General features: G+C 36.5%; 1 protein-coding gene across 8 annotated transcripts in view; it reads right to left on the reverse strand.

Annotated features, from left to right (window-relative positions):
- Nucleotides 1-19,773, reverse strand: part of DMD (dystrophin) — a 2,122,179-nt gene that overhangs the window by 696,748 nt on the left and 1,405,658 nt on the right. For all 8 annotated transcript variants that reach the window (XM_074323910.2, XM_074323908.2, XM_074323912.2 and 5 more), the window contains one exon: nt 1,016-1,117. In XM_074323910.2, coding sequence (XP_074180011.2) covers nt 1,016-1,117 — 102 coding nt within the window. The remainder of the gene's footprint in view (nt 1-1,015; nt 1,118-19,773) is intronic.

Here is a 19,773-nt window from a genome sequence, read left to right on the forward strand (position 1 = left end):
ATTTTCCAGAAATGACGCTTGGGCCAAGCATAAGCAGTGACCTTAGAGACAGAGTCTAAGTCATGGTGATGTTGTTTGTGAGGACAAACTAGTTCTGTATGATGAGGTTATTGACCTGCACTATTTTAGAGCAGTTTTAAACATGAGGGTCTGGCTCACTGAATCTCAGCCTGCAACATTAGCTAGAGAAACCAGCACTGATCAATAAACAGCCGCCATTACAAGCTCGCAGGAACCTTCATCATAATGGAAGCCATTATAATGTTGGTCAGGTACAGAAAATAAGGTAACCTATACCTAATGTCTATCTATCACTGGACTCTCATTTGCAAATGGAAGCCATTGTTGAGCTATTTTTGAAAACGGAGCTGGCTTTCCATTTCTCTCCTCATGTAACAGCCTGCGAATACATGTGTCCTAGACTTCAAAATGCACAGGAGGAAGGGAAAGAAGTAGAAAGCTTTCTTCCACAACAGCTTTTTCACCAAAGAGAGAAGCAATTACATGACATTTCACTAAAAATTCTTGACCCAGTAAAATACTGAAGCCCAAATGCCGATTCCTGTTTCATAATAAGAAAGAGCAACAGAGAAAAGAAAGGTCATGGACCATATTGAGATTCTTTACAGCTGTTGGAGACAGACAGTATGATGCAGTAGCTTGATTTGAATTAAGCCAAACAATCTGAAAAGCATCAAGGCTGGCAAGCAAAGCGATAAAGCCTCACAGAATTTAATCTACCTTGAAGGTGGGACTACTTTTTGTATCGTTAGCAGCGCACCAGGACAGAAATGAGTCCGTTAATGCAATGACTCATTAATAGCCTTAAGATCACAATATATAAATAGGATATGTTGATCAAAAAGGCAGCTTTGCCTCTGCTATTGCAGTATGGCCAAATTTCTTTACAAGTTATTTCATTGATTATAAATAGACTACGTCAATGGCAAATACAGAACAGGGGAAGCATAACCCATTATGAGGTAATGGATTTTGCTAGAGGTTGCTTCATTACCTTCACTGGCTGAGTGGCTGGTTTTTCCTTGTACAAACGCTGCCCTTTAGACAAAATCCCTTCCACATCCGGCTGTTTAGCTTGAACTGCTACTTCAGTTTCCTGGGGAAAAGAACACATACAGTGCACATTAACTTCACAGTTAGCAACAAAATTACTAAATTTAACTATATCCTTGGAGACTCCACATGTATAGCTGATCAATTTCTGCAGGGTACATAGGGGCACAAACAAGCAGCTTTTAATTCAGAGAAAAGAAATACAAGTCTTTGTGAAACACACTAAAGTTTTAAAAATGTATCCAAAATCTTCTAAAATTATTTTGAAATACTACTAGGTATATAGCAAAACAGACATTAACTTTCTATTTGTCAAAAAAGTAAAATGCCATAATGAAAAGTATGATTCATGAATTGGAGTAACATGGATAAATACTATTGTTAGCATCAATAATCTCAGTAATCCTAATGTTCATTTCACTTTACAAAGTTCTTATTTAACAGGATTTTCTTTGGGGCTTTGGATCCAAAATTTTGTTTTGAAATAGAAAGCAAATAATTCTTTCCACATCATTGTCAAAATTATTAAGTTTCTTTCCAAAGAGCAAACACTTAAAGCACAGTATCAAGGCTTATTAACGATTAAGCAGTGCAAATAAACCCGAGAAATGATAAAATCATTTAAGAAACTTAAACATTTGTTTTTCCTTAGTTAGAAAGGACTGAAGTATGACAAAACAAAACAAAAAGAAACAGAAAAAAACCTTGTTTAGATATGTGACTATAAAGTGCTTTGTTACTGGCTGCTGTCTAGCTCTCTTGAAGACAGAACAAAAGAAATGTGCATACATTGAAGCTGAAGGAAGTGAAGTTAAATATTACAGAAGACTTTCTGGATGGAACACTTGTTAAACACTAGGATAGAGTATCGATTAATCAATGTCAGGCGTCAGTCAGAGTCTGGGCAATCTTCCCCAGATAGCAACTCCTGATTAATCCATCTCTCTCTTCCTCCCTCTCCTATCCTGTAGCCTCCCAGCACTGCTGTGTGTACGTGTCTTTATGTCACTGTTTCCTTTATATACTGTGTTTGTATCTGTTCTCTCTCAGCCCATCGGAGCTGGGAGTCCTCTGAACCCAAACTACTATAATCATATATGACACAGCGGGGTATCTTGCAACTTATGGGTGCTCAGCATAAACTCATGAGAGCCATTATTTCTTCAGTTCTTATCATAAATACCAGTGGGACGTAGGCACTTTGGTTAAAAGTGTCCATGACATTAAGTCCATAAGACTAACCCTGTGCCTTACTGGGTATGTGTGCAACACACACACACACACACGCACACACACACACACACACACACTCACTCACCAACTTCAGGGACAAAAATTATGAAAGAAACAAACCTAAAATTATAAGTATTAATTCATTTGCTATGATAAAGAATTCTAAAAGTGATTTAAAAAATCTTGCAAAACGTTAACAAGGGCAAATTCAGAGTGCACTTTGTGAGGGTTGGGTATTTCTTTCTTCCTTTAAAATTGTTTGTAAGTGTACCCAGTGTAAATTCTGTATCTTCAGAAAATGACCACAAACAGTCAATAATTTTACCAACGTTTCAGGTATGCAGCCAGATGATTAACACTAACACCTCTCTTTCCCTGTCCCTAGTCTTCAATTGAAGACACATAGTTCCAAAGATCACAAAGAGTTGGTGCTACTACTCAGAAGGCACTGGCACATAGACAGGGTTAGGAGACTGCATTTGATATTACAAGGAATCCCCTTACAAAATGAACACAAAGATCTTAATTCATGAAATTTTCATTGGCAAACAACATGGCTGACATTAGGGCAGCCCAGATATTAGAGCTCTGAGTTCTAAGCAGGTGTTTGCTAGATGGACTGAGGAAAAGGTGGCATGCCATGTGATATGTCCATGTTTTGCACCTGCAGAAAGTGAAATATTCCTTCAGGCCACCCAATTTGCCCTAGATTTAGTCCTCTGACAAATGAGCATTAGAAAGTCACAATGTTTCCCTTTATATAAATGTTTCCTATTAGTATGTCCTTCCATCACCGTGATTGTCATCTCTTCATGCTACAATGAGATAATGAAGAGTTTAAGTATTGGATGAGATTTACACTTGGTCGTACAGAAAGAAAGCGATGGGGGAGAGAAACCAGGTTCATCTCTAAATTCTTCGCGGTTACTTCTCCTTGGCACTTTTTTAGTGAACTAGATCTCTAATTATATGCACCTTTGAAAAATTACTTTAGAAAGACCATTTTGAAGATAAATTTCTATAATTTACCTCACACTTATTTGCAGTGTGAATTCATTAGTTAAAAGATAGGTCAGTATTCAGGATCAAATATTATTGCTTGAAGGGTCAACTGTAGTATATCCAATTAAATTCACTTAAATATCCTTTAGTACATTTTTCTTAAATTACTATGAAAAAATACACTATAAGAAGCTGATAATCATCCTGAAAAATGGAATCATGCATGAAATCAATCTTAATATTTTGATATCCCTCTATGCAATTGAAACATAATGTGGAAAAATTGAAAAGCAAAGCAAAACAAACAAAAACGCCCAGCCAAGCCCCATGTCTGTGCGAAGATGAGAAAATGCTGCTGAAGTCCTTAGGTGTGCTAAACATGACAACACACTGCTATAATGATATTAACTGCTATAGTAATATTAACTAGCGAGAGCTGCTAAAAGTGTACTATGTGTCAAACACTGTGTTGCATACAGTTTTTAAATTTAAATTTCACCTTTTAAATTTTTTTTTAATTTTTCAATTACAGTTGACATACAACATTATATTAGTTTCAGGTGTACAACATAGTGATTAGACATTTATGTAACTTATGAAGTGATCACCCTATAAATCTAATACCCATCTGACACTGTACACTGTTATAACAATATTATTGACTATATTCCTCATTCTGTACTTTACATCCCTGTGACTATTTAGCTACCAATTTTCACTTCTTAATCCTTTCCCCTTTTTCACCCATTCCCCACAAACCCCCTCCCATATGGCAACTCTCAAAATGTTCTCTTTACCTGTGTCTGTTTCTGTTTTGTTTGTTCACTTATTTTGTTCTTTATAGTCCACGTATAAGTAAAATCATATGTGTATGGCATTCGTCTTTCTCTGTCTGACTTACTCCACTCAGCACAGTACCCCCGAGGTCCATCCATGTTGTTGCAGATGGCAAGATTTCATTATTTTTTATGGCCGAGTAATATTCCATTGTATATATGTACCACCTCTTCTTTATCAATTCATCCATTGATGGACACCCAGGTTGACTACATATCTTGGCCTTTGTAAATAATGCTGCAATGAACATATGGATGCACATGTCCCTTCAAAGTTGTGTTTTGGGTTTGTTCAGATAAAAACCAAGAAGTGGAATTACTGGATCCTTGTTTCTTGCTATCGCTTTGGTTTTAAAGTCTATTTTGTCTGGTATAAGTATCACTACCCAAGCTTTTTGCTTGTTTGTTTCCATTTTCATAAAGTATTTTTTTCCATCCCTTTACTTTCAGTCTTTCAATAGGAAGTGATTCTCTTGTAGGAAGCATACGTAAGGGTCTTGTTTTCTTATCTATTCAGTCACCCTATGTCTTTTGATAGGAGCATTTAATCTATTTATTTAAAGTAATTGGCGACAGATTACCATATGTAGTTATTGCCATTTTATTATTCTTATTTTTTATCTTTTTTTCTTCTTCTTAAATAAGGTCCTTTAACATTTCTTGTAATACTGGTTTGGTGGTGATAAACTCCTTCAGCTTTTCTTTTTTTGGAAGTTCTTTATCTGTCCTTCAATTCTAAATGATAGCTTTGCTGGGTAGAGTAATCTTGGTTGTAGGTCCATTCTTTTCACAACTTTGAATATTTCATGCTAATCCCTTCTAGTTTATAAAGTTTCTGTTGAGAAATCAGCTAACAGTTTTATGGGAGCTCCCTTGTAGGTAACTAACTGCTTTTCTCTTGTTGCTTTTAAGATTCTCTCTTTGTCTATGAACTTTGGCATTTTAATTATGATGTGTCTTGGTGTAGGCCTCTTTTAGTTCATCTTGTTTGGGACTCTCTGTGCTTCCTGGTCTTGTATACCTATTTCCTTCACCAGGTTAGGGAAGTTTTCTGTCATTATTTCTTCAAATAGGTTTTCAATTCCTTGCTCTCTCTCTTCTCCTTCTGGTACCCCTATGAAGCAAATGTTGGTATGCTTGATGTTGTTCCAGAGGCCCCTTAAACTATCCTTATTATTTTGGATTGTTTCTGCTTTTTGCTCTTCTGATTGGGTGTTTTCTGCTATCTTATCTTCTAAGCTGCTGATTCGATACTCTGCCTCACCCAAACTACTGTTGATTCCCTTTAATGTATTCTTTATTTTAGTTATTGTAGTCTTCATTTCTGACTTTTTTTTGTTTTCTATCTCCATTTTTATATTTACTATCTCTATATTGAAGTTCTCACTGAGATCACTGAGCATCCTTATAATCAATGTTTTGAACTCTGCATCTGACAGGTTGCTTGACTCCATTTGTAGTTCTTTTTCTGGAACTTTGACCTGTTGTTTTCTTTGGGACATGTTTGTCTCCTCATTTTGTCTGCCTCTCTGTGTTTTTTCTATATATTAAATAGAGTTGCTATGTCTCCTGGTCTTAGTAGAGTGGCCTTATGTAGTAGGTGTGCTGTGAGACCCAGTGGTGCAGTCTCCCTTGCCACCTGAGCTAGGTACTGCAGGTGTGTGCCTTCGGTGAGTTGTGTGTGTCCTTCTGTTGTAGTTGAGCCTTGGTTTCTGTTTGGATGTCAATGGGAGGGTCTGACCCTCGGGCTGACTGATTGTGAGGACTGGCCATGACTACAGTGGAGGAGCTGTTGTGCAGGGGCTGATCCTACAGATCAGGATTCACTTTAGCAGGACTCTGGTATCTGCCCAGTCTGCCCTTTGGGGGTGTGGTCCATGGAGGCATCTGGGAACTGCTCTGGCTGGGCAGGTTTACTAGCCCCATGGCCTCCTGGGAGGGTCCTGCCATAGGCCACGTGTAGCTGCAGCCTGTGCCCTCCCAACGACACCTAGAATGAGCCACAAAGCAATCCACAGATGCCCGCCACTTGCCTTGGGCTTGGAGGTACCTAGGAGAGACTAAGCTGGGAAGCGAGTCTTGCTGCCACTAGTGCCTGGCTTGGGCCTATTTAGCAAGAGGTACAGGGCACACTGAGGGCAGATGCTACTTGTTTAGAGTTTGATTTTAAGAAAGTCTACAGCATGAACCAAGTTAGGTCATTTATATGGAAAAGTCATTGGAAGCAGCTTGGGTGGACCTACAAGTTGGGAGTGGTGAAGTTTCAGGGAATCACCAGGGTGAACGATGTCAGCTAGGTTGATAGAGATTCAGATATTGCACCTGCCTGTGTTTGCATGCTTGGTGTGGGGAAGGCTCAACAAAGGGACAATGGCTTCTACCAACACTTCTGTCTAGGTGAAAGCTGCCCGTCTAGTCCTCATTCTGTAGCCAAACAACTCAATTCTTCCCCATATGTCCCTGGCACCTTTCAAGCTGCTGCCCCAGTGCAGGAGTTCAGAGCGAATCCATCAACAAGCAAGTCCATGAGCAAGCCCTCGAAGAGGAATGCCTGGAACTGCATCCACCCTCCATCTTACTCAGCCATAATCTCCACTGGTTTTCACAATCAGAAGTTATAGGAACTTCTCTTCCTGGCACTGGAATCGTGGGTGTGGAGGCTGGTGTGGGGCTGGGTCCCCTTGCTCTTCAGAAGGTACCTTCACAGCCAAGATATCCCTCCTGATTTTTAACAGTTATATGTGGGTGTGGGACCAGGCTGTTCTATATCTCTGCCCCTCTTCTCAGACTCCACGTGGCTTCTTCTGTATGTCCTTAGTTGTAGGACTTCTGTTCAGCTAGACCTCAGGTGATTCTCAATCTGTTTCATACATTTTTTTCCTCACACATTCCTACAAAAAGGGTATGAGGGATATTAGGTCAGCTTGTCCAAGACGACATAGCTTGCAAGTGTCAGAGTTGAGATTATAATTAAGAAGTGTGGGCCACTAAACCTCCTCTTCATCCCTTACTCTACTGTGCAGCGTGTGTATGTGTGCACGTGCTAAAATTGGCAGTCATATTTCTTAACATTATGTTAATTTTTTATCCTTTTTAACTCCAATACACTCTAAATATCCTCCCAGGGTATAATTGAGAGAAAAATCCTATCTCTTCCCACAGAAAAGGAAATAAATTCTTACATTGCCTTTAAAATGCTCCAAGGGTGTCTTTTGGTGGGTTTATGATTGTCAAACTGATGATATACATGTCAGAGAATTGTTCTGAGTAAATCTTTTACCTCACAAATGGCCTCACATCTTTATATGATTTAAGATAAAGTGAAGGAGGTCACTATTGAAATGGAAACATAGCTAATTATAGTGGCTAGTTTTTGTAAGTAGAAATTGTTCAACTTCAAAGAACATTCACACAAGAAAGTCTTCATGGAAATTCAACAAAAAAACTCACTTCTAATAATAGAACATTTCCATGTAGGTTTTTTTTCTGTCTTATTATTAATATATCCCTTGCAATATAAGATTGTGCACCAAGAGTTAAGACCCTTATAATGTGACCAGAGTTTCATTTTCATCATAGTATTGATAGTTCACTACAATCTCATGCATGATTTTAAAAAAAATCTTCGTATTAATTATGTAATAGGAAGTAAACTTTTCTTGATATTCACTAGAAGACTATCATGGTGTATTTTTAAATGCAATCCTGATAGGTTTTTGAAATGGAGTAACTCTCTAATCACCTTTAGTCTTACTTATTTCTTATTAAACAGTATTACTAATATTGGGGAGTTGCTGGTCTGACAAGCAATGAAGCAATGTTTAGTGATGAAAACAGACTAAACAACACCTTTGAGGGTGAAAGTGGCAATTCATATGCAAATTAATATATACTTGCATTTTCTAAGAATTGATTCATTAAATATTTCTAATTAAATATTAGGTTGATGGTGTGCATGTGTTTTTTAAACTATAAATTTGATGTTCATAAGGATAGTATAACAGAGATACATTTTGCCTTGTTTTCCTTCTTTATTTTAAATTTATTTACATTTCCATCATTTTACCTATTGCTAATCTTAGACTATATGAATATATATGTATATATGTATGTATATATACATCACAATACAAGGAAGATATAAACTGCCTTTTGATGTATGTTACAACATTCATTCATTCATTCATTCACTTATTCATTTGACAAACATTTATTGAGTATTTACTATATTTCAAAATCTTGGCTAGGAATTGCAAATACTATGAGGCCTAAGGCAGTCCCTTCAACAATCACATATTAAACTTAGAGTGCACCAGGTACACTGACCAGCAAGGTGCAATGTACAATGGGGCACAGAGACGGAACTGATCAGTTCTGTGTTTGAGGGACAACAGGGGGTAGGAACAAGCCTCATGGGGGAAGAAAGTCTTAAGCAAAGGCTTAGAACAGAAGCAGATCATTCGTCGGGTTGACAATGGGATCGATGATAGAAAGTATTGCAAGACCAAATCTGGATTATGGAAGATAGAAACCAGAGGCAGCATGGAGATCTCATGTGGGGGAATGAGAAGAAATGGTGCAGGAGGACAAGGCAAGAACCAGAGGGAAAAGGAACTTTTATACCACCCTCAGGACCTTCGTGGAGAAGCTACAAAAGAGTTTTAAACAAAAGAATGACACTTCATATTCTAATTGATGGTCTAAAAATGGATATATATGATTATATGAATAGATAGATAGATATAAGATTTACTATTAATGCATGGTTTTCGATTCATCACTGAATGAGGTAAATATGCTGCTACTGAAAACAAATTCAAGATAAAAATGACAACTTTTTCCTTAACAAACATAAGTGCCCATTACCTATTTTTTCCTATTTATAAAGAGTATTTCCTACCAGTCGACTACTTTGTCAACAACCACAATCAATAGTTTTTCCACCAAATCTAAGGTATCACAGATTGTAAGAACCACTATATTTTATGAACTACTAAGAAAGTTGAAAATAAAAGCTATTAGACTTTGTAGACACTATTGTGGGATATATCTCAATTTCAGAGATGTTTAAAAGTAAAGAAAAAATGCATTTTAGAATCAATAAAATTCTAAGATATTTGTGTTCTGTGATTATTTAATAGTTCATTATTATATTCTGACTTCGTGAATATGGCTGCCGTGTGAAAGAACACACTTTCCTCACCATTGACTTTGGGCTTGAACATTTTCTTCATTTTGATCAATGGAATGTGGGCAGAAGTAACTGTATGACAGTTCTGAGCAGGGTCTTTAATGGCAATTCAAGATTTGCTAGTATCTCCCTGTCGTCCACAATGAGAGGATAATATACTATATAGGAACTGCTCTTTCAGCCTGAGTTCTAGAATGAGAAGACATTTGGAGCAGATCCACAGTATAGAATGAAAAAACATGAACGTGACCGATAGTATGGAGAAAGCTGCAGCTGATCTGCAGACACATGACTGAATAATACATGTTTGTTTTATAAATCACTGAGATTTGGGGGTTGTTTGTTACTGCAGCAAGTACTGACGATTATAGCATTACAGTGAGACAAACAATCAAACAAACCAAAAACATATGGCTTTCTGGGATGACAAAAACAAAGTAAGCCTTTAAAATAAATGTGCCCTGGTCACATTTATTGAGTGCACCATCTCTCATTCCACATACAAACTGTTTGCTAAAAAGGGTAGCAAGAAACGAAAAATGAAATGGAATCAATTTGTGTTAGAGCCTGACTTCTCTGTCTTAGATTGTCAGGCCGACTCTGACAAATGAAGGCTGATGGATGGAAAAACACAACATTGTGCAGTTGAGTTTCTTTCTCTTTTCCCTCATGCTGGGTGACTGTTCTTTTATTTATCTACAATTAGGTTTGCTAGACCACAGCAACGCAGCTTTCCTTCACTATAACTGCATGCCGTTAAGTACATGCCAAGTTGATTGACAAAGAATGACAGGTTCTCTCTTTCCATTCTGAGCTAATCAAGGGCAGCTCACCAAAGGGAGGCTTTTTCCCCTGATTTAGAGATTTATGGATTTCAAAAATAATCTGCTCAAATATACAAAGTATAATGCAGTATTGATTTTTTAAAGTGCTAAATGTTATAAAACCAAAAAGATATAACCTACCAAGGTACATACTTAAAATGTTCAAGGACAATAAAAGAGTGGAGATAGGTGTGACCATCAAGATCATCACGACTGACAGCCAGAAGCCACTCTCAGAAGCCCTCAACTCACACAGAAGGAGTTTCAAAGTCTTTTTGGCAGAATTCTTTTTTTTCCAAATTTTTTATTGGGGAATATTGGGGAACAGTGTGTTTCTCCAGGGCCCATCAGCTCCAAGTCAAGTCATTGTCCTTCGATCTAGTTGTGGAAGGCGAAGCTCAGCTCCAAGTCCAGTCGCCATTTTCAATCTTTAGTTGCAGAGGGCACAGCCCACCATCCCATGTGGGAATTGAACTGGCAACCTTGTTGTTGAGAGCTCGCGCTCTAACCAACTGAGCCATCGGGCCGCCCCTTGGCCGAATTCTTTTGGTAAACAAAATCTTATCCCCAAACCCCCAACATGTTAATTCGTTCAGTAAATATTTACTGAATATAAGGGCACATATTATGTTCTAAATACTGTTTAGGTACTGGACATACAACTGTGAACAAAACAGACAAAATTTTCCTGTTCGTGTGAAGTTTACACTCTAATGGGGACAATGGGCAATGAAATAGAAATTATGGTACATCAGAGGGTGAAAAGTGCTAAAGAGAAAAAAGAAATCAAGCATCAGGTAGAGATGGGAGAGATATGTGTGGGGTAAGTGAAGATGGGAGAAGGACATTTGAGGAAGTGCCTGCAGGGAAAGTCTCACTGAGAAGGTGGCATTTGAATAAAGATTAGGAGGAAGTGAGGGAATTAATCAAGTAGCAACAGCAGGGAAGAACAATCCATGGAGAGGAAACAGCAAGTGCAAAGGCCCTGGGGCAGGAGTGTGTCTGGCAAATACAATAAAAAAATAAGAAAACCAGGGTGAATGCAAGCCAGTGAGCAAGGGGAGAGTAGCAGGAAGCAAATCAGAGAGTTTGGGGAGGGTAGGTCCTGCAGGGCAGCTGTGTGAGGACTTTAGCTGATACTGAGTAAGATTAAGAACCATAGGAAGGTTATCAGCAGAGAAGAGATGTGAGCTGACTTATTTTTTAACACATCGTTCTGGCTGCTGTGTTAAGATTAGACTGAAGGAATGCAGAGAACAGATAATAATGAGCAGATTCCCAAGGGAGTTAGTTAAATATACATTGCTCTGAGGGAAGTACTTGTTCGTGGTAACCTGATGCACTTACTCTGAAAACCTTTACACGTACAGTTCTTAAAATGAGGACTAAATCTCTGATCTGGTTTAATAGCAACAAAGGACACTGCTTTAAGAAGAGTCATTTGTGGGGGCAGCCGGTTAGCTCAGTTGGTTAGAGCATGGTGCTCTTACCGTGTTTCCCCGAAAATAAGACCTAGCTGGACAATCAGCTCTAATACGTCTTTTGGAGCAAAAATTAATATGACCCGGTCTTATTTTTGCTCCAAAAGACGCATTAGAGCTGATTGTCCGCCTAGGTCTTATTTTTGGAGAAACATGGTAACAAGGTTGCCTGTTCGATCCCCACATGGGCCACTGTGAGCTGCGCCCTCCACAACTGGACTGAAACAATTACTTGACTTAGAATTGATGGGTCCTGGAAAAACACACTTAAAATAAATACAAGTTTTTTTTGTTTTTTTTTAAGAAAATAATCTTTAAAAAGAAAAAAGAAAAAGAAGAGTCATTTGTTGAAACTGGTGCTTTCACTACGTTCCTAAGTCCTTAGTGGTGAAGAGTGTGGGCTCTTGAGCCTGGCTATCTAAGTTCTAATTCTGGCATGACTTGATTACTTGCAACAGAAATCATATGGCCCATAAATCCTAAAATACATTCTAAAACCTTTGCTATCTGTCCATTTACAGAAAAAGCTAGCCCACGTCTGATCTAGAGAAATGGTTAAGTTTGAGATTTGTGGCTCTAAAAACCTTCAGGCTGCACCAATCTGTATTCCCAACAACATGGATGGATCTTGAGATTATAATGCTAAGCGAAATAAGTCAGACAGAAAAAGCAGAGAACCATGTGATTTCACTGATATGTGGTATATAAACCAAAAACAACAAAAGAACAAGACAAACAAATGAGAAACAAAAACTCATAGACACAGACAATAGTTTAGTGGTTACCAGAGGGTACGGGGGGTGGGGGGTGGTAGATGAGGGTAAATGGGGTCAAATATATGGTGATGGAAGGAGAACTGACTCTGGGTGGTGAACACACAATGTGACATATAGATGATGTGTTACAGAATTGTACACCTGAAACCTATGTAACTTTACTAACCATTGTCATCCCAATAAACTTTAATTTAAAAAAAAAACAAAAAAAAAAACCCTTCAGGTACACAGAGAAATTATATGGGTCGTTATTTGTTACAGATAAAACATGAGAAACCAACCTATTTTGGCTTTTATCCCTTTATACAGACTCATAGACATACTCAAACAACTTACAGTTATACTGTGTTTCCTCGAAAATAAGACTGGGTCTTATATTAATTTTTGCTCCAAAAGATACATTAGGGCTTATGTTCAGGTGATGTCATCCTGAAAAATCATGCTAGGGCTTATTTGCCAGTTAGGTGTTATTTTTGGGGAAACACAGCACTTTAGAGCAGGGCTCTATAAATATTTTCTATGACACCAGACAGTACATATTTCAGGCTTTGTGGGCCATACAGTTCTTGTTATACCTAAATTCTGTCATTATAGTGTGAAAGCAACCATGGGCAATAAATATGTAAACAAATGAGAGTGGTTGTGTTCCAATACTATCTTATTTACAAAAACAGGTAGTGGACAGAATTTGGCCCTTGGACTAGTTTGCTGACTCCTGCTTTAGTGTATTACAGTGTTATTGGAAGTAATCCAATTAGGGATACAATATCTGGGTTCTAGGTTTATTAATTCTTGACTTTGGACAAGTCACTGAAATTTTCTGAGTTTCATTATCTTTAATTATAAAATGAATGAAAATGACAAATGTTGTGGATAAAGGGTTAACAACTTATTTTGCCCCTCTGCATGAGACTCTGACTTTCGAAGAAACTTCTAGCTGCATCCTCCCAGGAAAACTGATAAAGTTGGTATGTCAAAAGTGTTAGTAGGCAACATTGCTTGTGCAAAAAAAAAAAAAAAAAAAAAAAAAAAAAAAAAAAAAAAAAAAGACAGATTGGTAAATTACACCTGGTTTAGGAGTTCTACAGATAAACTACAAATGTTTAATGGCAAGTCACAATTTTGGAGAGCCCTTGAGTATAGTAACTCTTATAGCTGAGCATGCACCTTTCATGGATCTTGGAAACTCTACCTATAAGACACTGGCTCCTGGGGTGCATGAGGTTTCCAGGCCAGGGTTGACCCACCACCTCTATATGAGTCTCCTTCCTTTGCATCTGAGCTGTCATCTGGGAGTGGGCAGGGGCTGCAGAGAATAGCTCTTGGATGGCTCTGTGAGTGCTGCACAGACTGCTGTGACTTCAAATCACACTGAAGAGAGATGCCTGATCCTGCCTTCCTGGGAAGCTGTTTTTCTATTCCTGGATTCTTCTAAGGGAACGTGATGCTGAATGTGGTGAATGGCAGTCTTGTTCACTTGCACCTAAGAAAAGAAGGCTCACTGATGGGCTTTACAATGATTTCTAAGGCCCACACTTTATTTCCACAGATTAACTGCTCTGAAACTGGGACACATTTTATAAATGATGGTGTGTCAGAATCTAATTGGCAGCACTTTTTTCTTAGTGACAGATAAAATAATGATGCATATTCTAATCAATCAATGGTATCTTAGAAACAATGAAATATGGTATGTGTCCAGGATATTCATAGGTCAAGATCAAGTAATATATGCAAAGCTAATGCTAACTGCTACCATTTATTGAGAACTTACTAAGTATAAACATTCTGCTATACACTTAACATAAATCTTAATTAATCTAAATCTCTATTGCAGAGCCTTACAGCAGACACTATTATTATTTTTCAGATTAAAAAAAAAAGCAACCCAAAAAATTAGAGTCATGAGAGGTCAGAGTGAGCTATTTAGTGGTGGATGTGAGATTTGAACCCTGGTCTGTCTGATGCAGATCTTATATACCTGGGGTGCCAAAAAAATGTATACAAGTGGACGCATTGGTCAATGTTGCTCAAGCAGCAGTTCGCTGTAATCAGAAGTGTCTGGACACTGATGGTAACCACTTTGAGCACCTCTTGTCATTGCAGAAGTCAAACGTGACTTGTATTCATCTTTTGTTATCGGTATATACTGAGTATTACAATTTTAATACAGGTTTCCTTTCTTAAAATGTGTGTACATTTTTTGGCACCCTCTGTACTTAATTAATACACTATAGGCTCTGTGGATTTGTTTAAGTAAAATAGATATAAACAATTAGATTTTATTTGATGCACCACAGGGTTTAGAACCAGAACAAAGTACTTATGGCTAACGTGTAATTTTAGTATAAATCAACCTCAGCACTCCTGACATTTTTGTATGGATAATTCTTTGTTGTAGGGGGCTACTCTGTGTTTTGTAGGATGTTTTGCAGCATCCCTGGTCACTATTCACAAGATGCCAGCAGCACTTCCTCCTCCCTCAGGTGTGACAACCAAAAATATCTTCAGACATTGATAAATTCCCCTGGAGACTAAAATCACTCCTGGTTGAGAACCACTGAATTATTGAACATATGAATGAACAAATGAAAGAATGGCTGTCTTCTCATGGTCTACCTTAGCAGTGTACGTGAAACAGTACAACTTAATATACTTTTCTATCCTCTTCCTTGGTGGAACATTGTTTGCAATGCCATCTGTTTATATGTTTTTGTTATTTTTTTGTTTGTTTTTTCAGATGAACTACTATGCACGCAGTTGCTATTAAACCATATTTGAATGTGGTTCTGATGAACTCTAACCATAATGGCATGTTTCAGGTTCTGGCTGATTGAATTCAATATCCCAAAGGGATTAAGAAACACAGTGGAGTCTACGAAGTAGAGAGGCATCCAGAACCGGAAGTGATTTTACCATGTCACTGAATCATCTTTTTCTAACTTTGCACATTCACCCTGGCCAGTAATATTTGCATTATTTTAAATCAATATAGCAGAACTCTAAGTCATTATGCATGTCGTAACTGGACATAGTACTTGAAGTCTTGAGAGAGAGTATTTATTTAACAACGTATTATTAAACACTAGAAGTTTCTCTTTTAAATATACAACAGCAGTTAGGGTAATTTTCATTAAAAACAAAGAAAAGAGCAATTCAGTTCTGACTTCATGATTGACACACAATTAAAAAAAATTAAAGATGCTTTGTTTCTTACTATTAAGTGCTGTACCAAAATTATAGTCATTATCTAAACAACTCTTTAAATTCTTCTATAATTTGTAAACTCAAGCAATCAAATGCGTACTGAATTAAACTTGTTTTTAAAAGAAATCAGCAACAAAAACATCTGATGTTCCTCTTCTGAATAGCTTTCCCTTCAACAGGTATAGAAAACGAAGTAAACATAAGGGCTTCTGAAATCAAGGAACCAAAGTACGTCTGAAGAAACAAAAGCCCTTCTTTTGTTCACACAAAATGTTCATCTTGGGTGTCAGGTCTTCATCTAGCCTGCCATACTCAATTTTCATACTCTTGTAACTTGCTATACTTTCTACCACTCCAGCTAAGTGAACATTTTCATTAGTTTCCTGTAAAGTCAACGATGAGGTTTTGGATAAGGAATTGTGGACTTATATTTTAGATGCATATAACTGCTAAAATCTAGAATATACAGAGAATTCATATTAATCAGTAAAAGAAAGGAAACAATACAATAGAAATTGGGCAAGGCATTTGAAGAGGGAACTCATAGAAGGAAAAATCTGAATGGCCTACAAATATGAAAATCTGTTTAACCAGGGATATGCAAATTAAGATAATAAATTCATGTCACTTCTTGTTGCGGGTGGAATGTAATTTACAATACACAATAAAGATGTGACTACTCTAATGAATCAGCAATTATACCTCTAGGTATTATCACATGGGTTTATGAGGAGACTTACAAAAAATGTTCTTTCAGCATTGTTAACAGTGAAAAAAAAAAAAGGAAATGACCTAATGTTCATTCATTCCTAATCTCATAACCCTATCGTTTGTTTTGTTACTATTCAAATCAGAAATACTTTCAACAGATTACTTCTCTATTCTAAAGTCACTTTAAATCATTGTACTTATTTTGCAGGTCCAAAATTCTATTTAGTCATAAGCAAAGTTAATCCCTCTATTCATAACTGACTCATTGAAGAAGATAATAAAAAAAAATGCTGCCTCTAACATCTGACTTCAGATATAATGGAATATACAGCATAATATCTCATAACATTTAGTTGTGAGTGAAGCACAGGAGTGTGTATGTGTATGTGCACATAATTTTGTATTTGTGTTATCGCTCCAATTATGTAAATCACTAATACCTATTATTATGCTAATACTGGAAGAAGGACTGTAATAAATGTTACCATGAATTAACATTGTGTTTCTTATCATCTATTTCATCAAATAATTTAAAAGACAGAGATGCCTATCTATCCATATTTTCTCTACATGTTATTCACAAAAGTTTTTTTTAAAAAAATCTTGAAAATTAAAAGTATGCACATATGGCTTTGTAATTTCATGGGCCAACCACTGGAATTTTAGTTATATCCTATACATTCACATGAGTTCTTTCATATTTTTCCTTTTAAATGCTTAAAAGAATTATTAATTTTAAGAAAATAAATTCTCATTTTAATGATTAGAATCTTACATAATCAGTTATTATAAATGCATTTTGAGCTTTTAAGCCTTAAAACTAAAGCTTTCTACTGTACACCTGAAATCTATGTAACTTTACTAACAATTGTCACCCCAATAAACCTTAGTTAAAAATAAAAAAGTAAAAAACAAAATAAAAATAAAGGGAAAAAAATGAAAGCTATTATTAAAATAGTTCAGGTTAAGTATTACGGCTGTTTTTATTGACTATATATGTTGTGACCTCTTATAATCAGTGATTGTTGAAGATTCATTATTTCTACAGGAGGCAACCAAGTATTTAGAAGTTAGAATCTATGGCTTCAGAAGTACTGGGCATGCAAACTCTAAGTTGTTTTGAAACTACAGAACAAATTAAAGGCATTTATACTGGGTGATAATTTAAGTAGTTAATTTACAACTAAGGTGTTTCTTTTTCAAATGTTATGAGATAATTTACAACTAAGTTGTTTCTATATATATATCATATATATATATAGATATGTTTTATATATATATATATATATATATATATATATATATATATGTATGTATTTGGTATCCTCCATACCAAATACTTGTACATATGCTCCATGCACAACTCCACATATTATATATTTTTATTTTTTTATTTTTTCCCCAATATGTGAATGAATGAGTCTAGTAACACTAATGCCACTGCTCAAAGGAGAACCAGGAAGAATGAGAGAAAGATATGACAAGGAAAACAGCAGATACATGGCAATTCGGAAGTATCTGGAATACAAAGGTGATTACTAAGTCGAGTACAATGGACTAAAGAAAGTAGTAACATCAGCTAATTTTGTCTATTAGATGATAGGAATACTTATAATATACAACATAGAATTGTATTTGTTAATTAGATTTATAATATACTCTTATTTTCAATGATATAGAAATTAATATAATAACTGAAATCTCAGGATACAGAACTGTATATTTAAGAGGAAATATTGCTATGACATTTCTAAACAAATTTAGTGAACAAAGTTTGGTTCCGTCTTCATTGAGAAGAATCATGTGACTTGTGACATATTTTCTCACTAATGAAATCTAGGTTTATTCTGAATTTGAATATTTCAAGTATTCCTTAAAGCTCTATCTTTAGAATGCTATGGAGTTTCATTGGAGATATTCATCTTTAATTTCCGCCAATAATTTTGGTAAATTTTTTAAAATCAAAATTTACTGGGGTGATAGTGGTCAACAAAACTACATAGGTTTCAGGTGTACAATTCTGTAACACATTATCTATATATTGCATCATGTGTTCACCAGCCAGAGTCAGTTCTCTTTCCATCACCATACATTTGAACTCTTTTACCCTCTTCTATCATCCTTCCTTCCCCCATACCCTCTGGTAACCACTAAACTCTCAAATATGAGTGGAAGTTTAAATTAGTGTAAGTTTATGAGATGGCAGTTGAAGAGTAAAATACATTTACTTAAAATAAGTATCCCCTGAAGTGTTCTTTTTAGTGTTAAATAAGTTTTCTATGTATTTGTCTTTTCCTCCCCTTTTAAAATAAAATCACAAAAATTATGGCCATAGCTTCTTTTGATTTTGCTTTCTCCCCAATGTACTATCTGTAACACCAAGTCCACAGCACTTCCCAACCCCTCCCATGAAAAAAAAGTGTTCAGTAGCTTTATGCTACTGTAGCTTCTTGGAAAGATGACAGTTATACTTGCTTTTAGAGGTATCATAATTATGTATTTACAATTTTTAGTGTTCTTCAGTGGTAACTCACAGATTTAAAGATTCCTTTAGCAACCTATTTAGTTTAGAGAGCAGAGCACAGCATTTCCTGAGGAAAACACAAGTTCACAGCCATGAGGTCAGTAGGGTAGACATTCACCAGGCAGACAAGGGGTATTGCTGCAGAGACCAGAGGGTCAAGAAGAGTACAGAGATCTGCATGGGGACCTTAGGTCATATATGTCGTATAATTTTCCCTCACCTATCAATCCAGATGTCATCCTAGAGAAGAGCAGGAAGAGAGCAAAGAAATCTGAAAGACTAACCAAGATACCAACTTCTAGAAAGAGACTGGTAAAACAGTTTCAGAGTGAGGTTCTTTTCTCTCACTACCCAACATGCGGGAAGTTTATGAAGATCAGTGAGGAATAAATAAAGAAGTTGCATTTGCGTGAATCAACGTTTGACCCCAAGAGTTAGCTATACAACTCCTCCTGCAGATTTATTATACTTACGACTATTTGCCTACGTAAGAACCTATGACAGTGTTTCTCAAAGTGTAGTTCTCAGCCCATCAAAATCAGTGTCACCAGGGAACTGCATTTTAACAAGATCCTCAGCTTATTCTACCCACGCAAAAGATGGAGAAGCTTGGCTCTAGAGAGTATACACTAGAATTGGGAATGTATAAGTGTTAACCCCAGAATTATAATTCATTTCCATACTTATCTTACAAATATAACATTTCTCTTTCACTAATCCAGCTTTGGAATAAACATTCCATGGATACAGTTTTTTGAGACAGACTAGTAAGAAAGGTGGCTGTATCTTTTTAAAAGTTATGATTAGAAAAATGGTACTGTTTTGAGTACTGCAAATTGCAAATGCAAAGCATTTCTGAATGTATCTGACCAGCCTGCTATTTTATAGCAACACCCACTGCCACCAAGGGGGGG

This window comes from Rhinolophus sinicus, chromosome 18, assembly GCF_057876585.1.
Source record: "Rhinolophus sinicus isolate RSI-liver-muscle chromosome 18, RSI-T2T, whole genome shotgun sequence".
Lineage (NCBI taxonomy): Eukaryota > Metazoa > Chordata > Mammalia > Chiroptera > Rhinolophidae > Rhinolophus > Rhinolophus sinicus.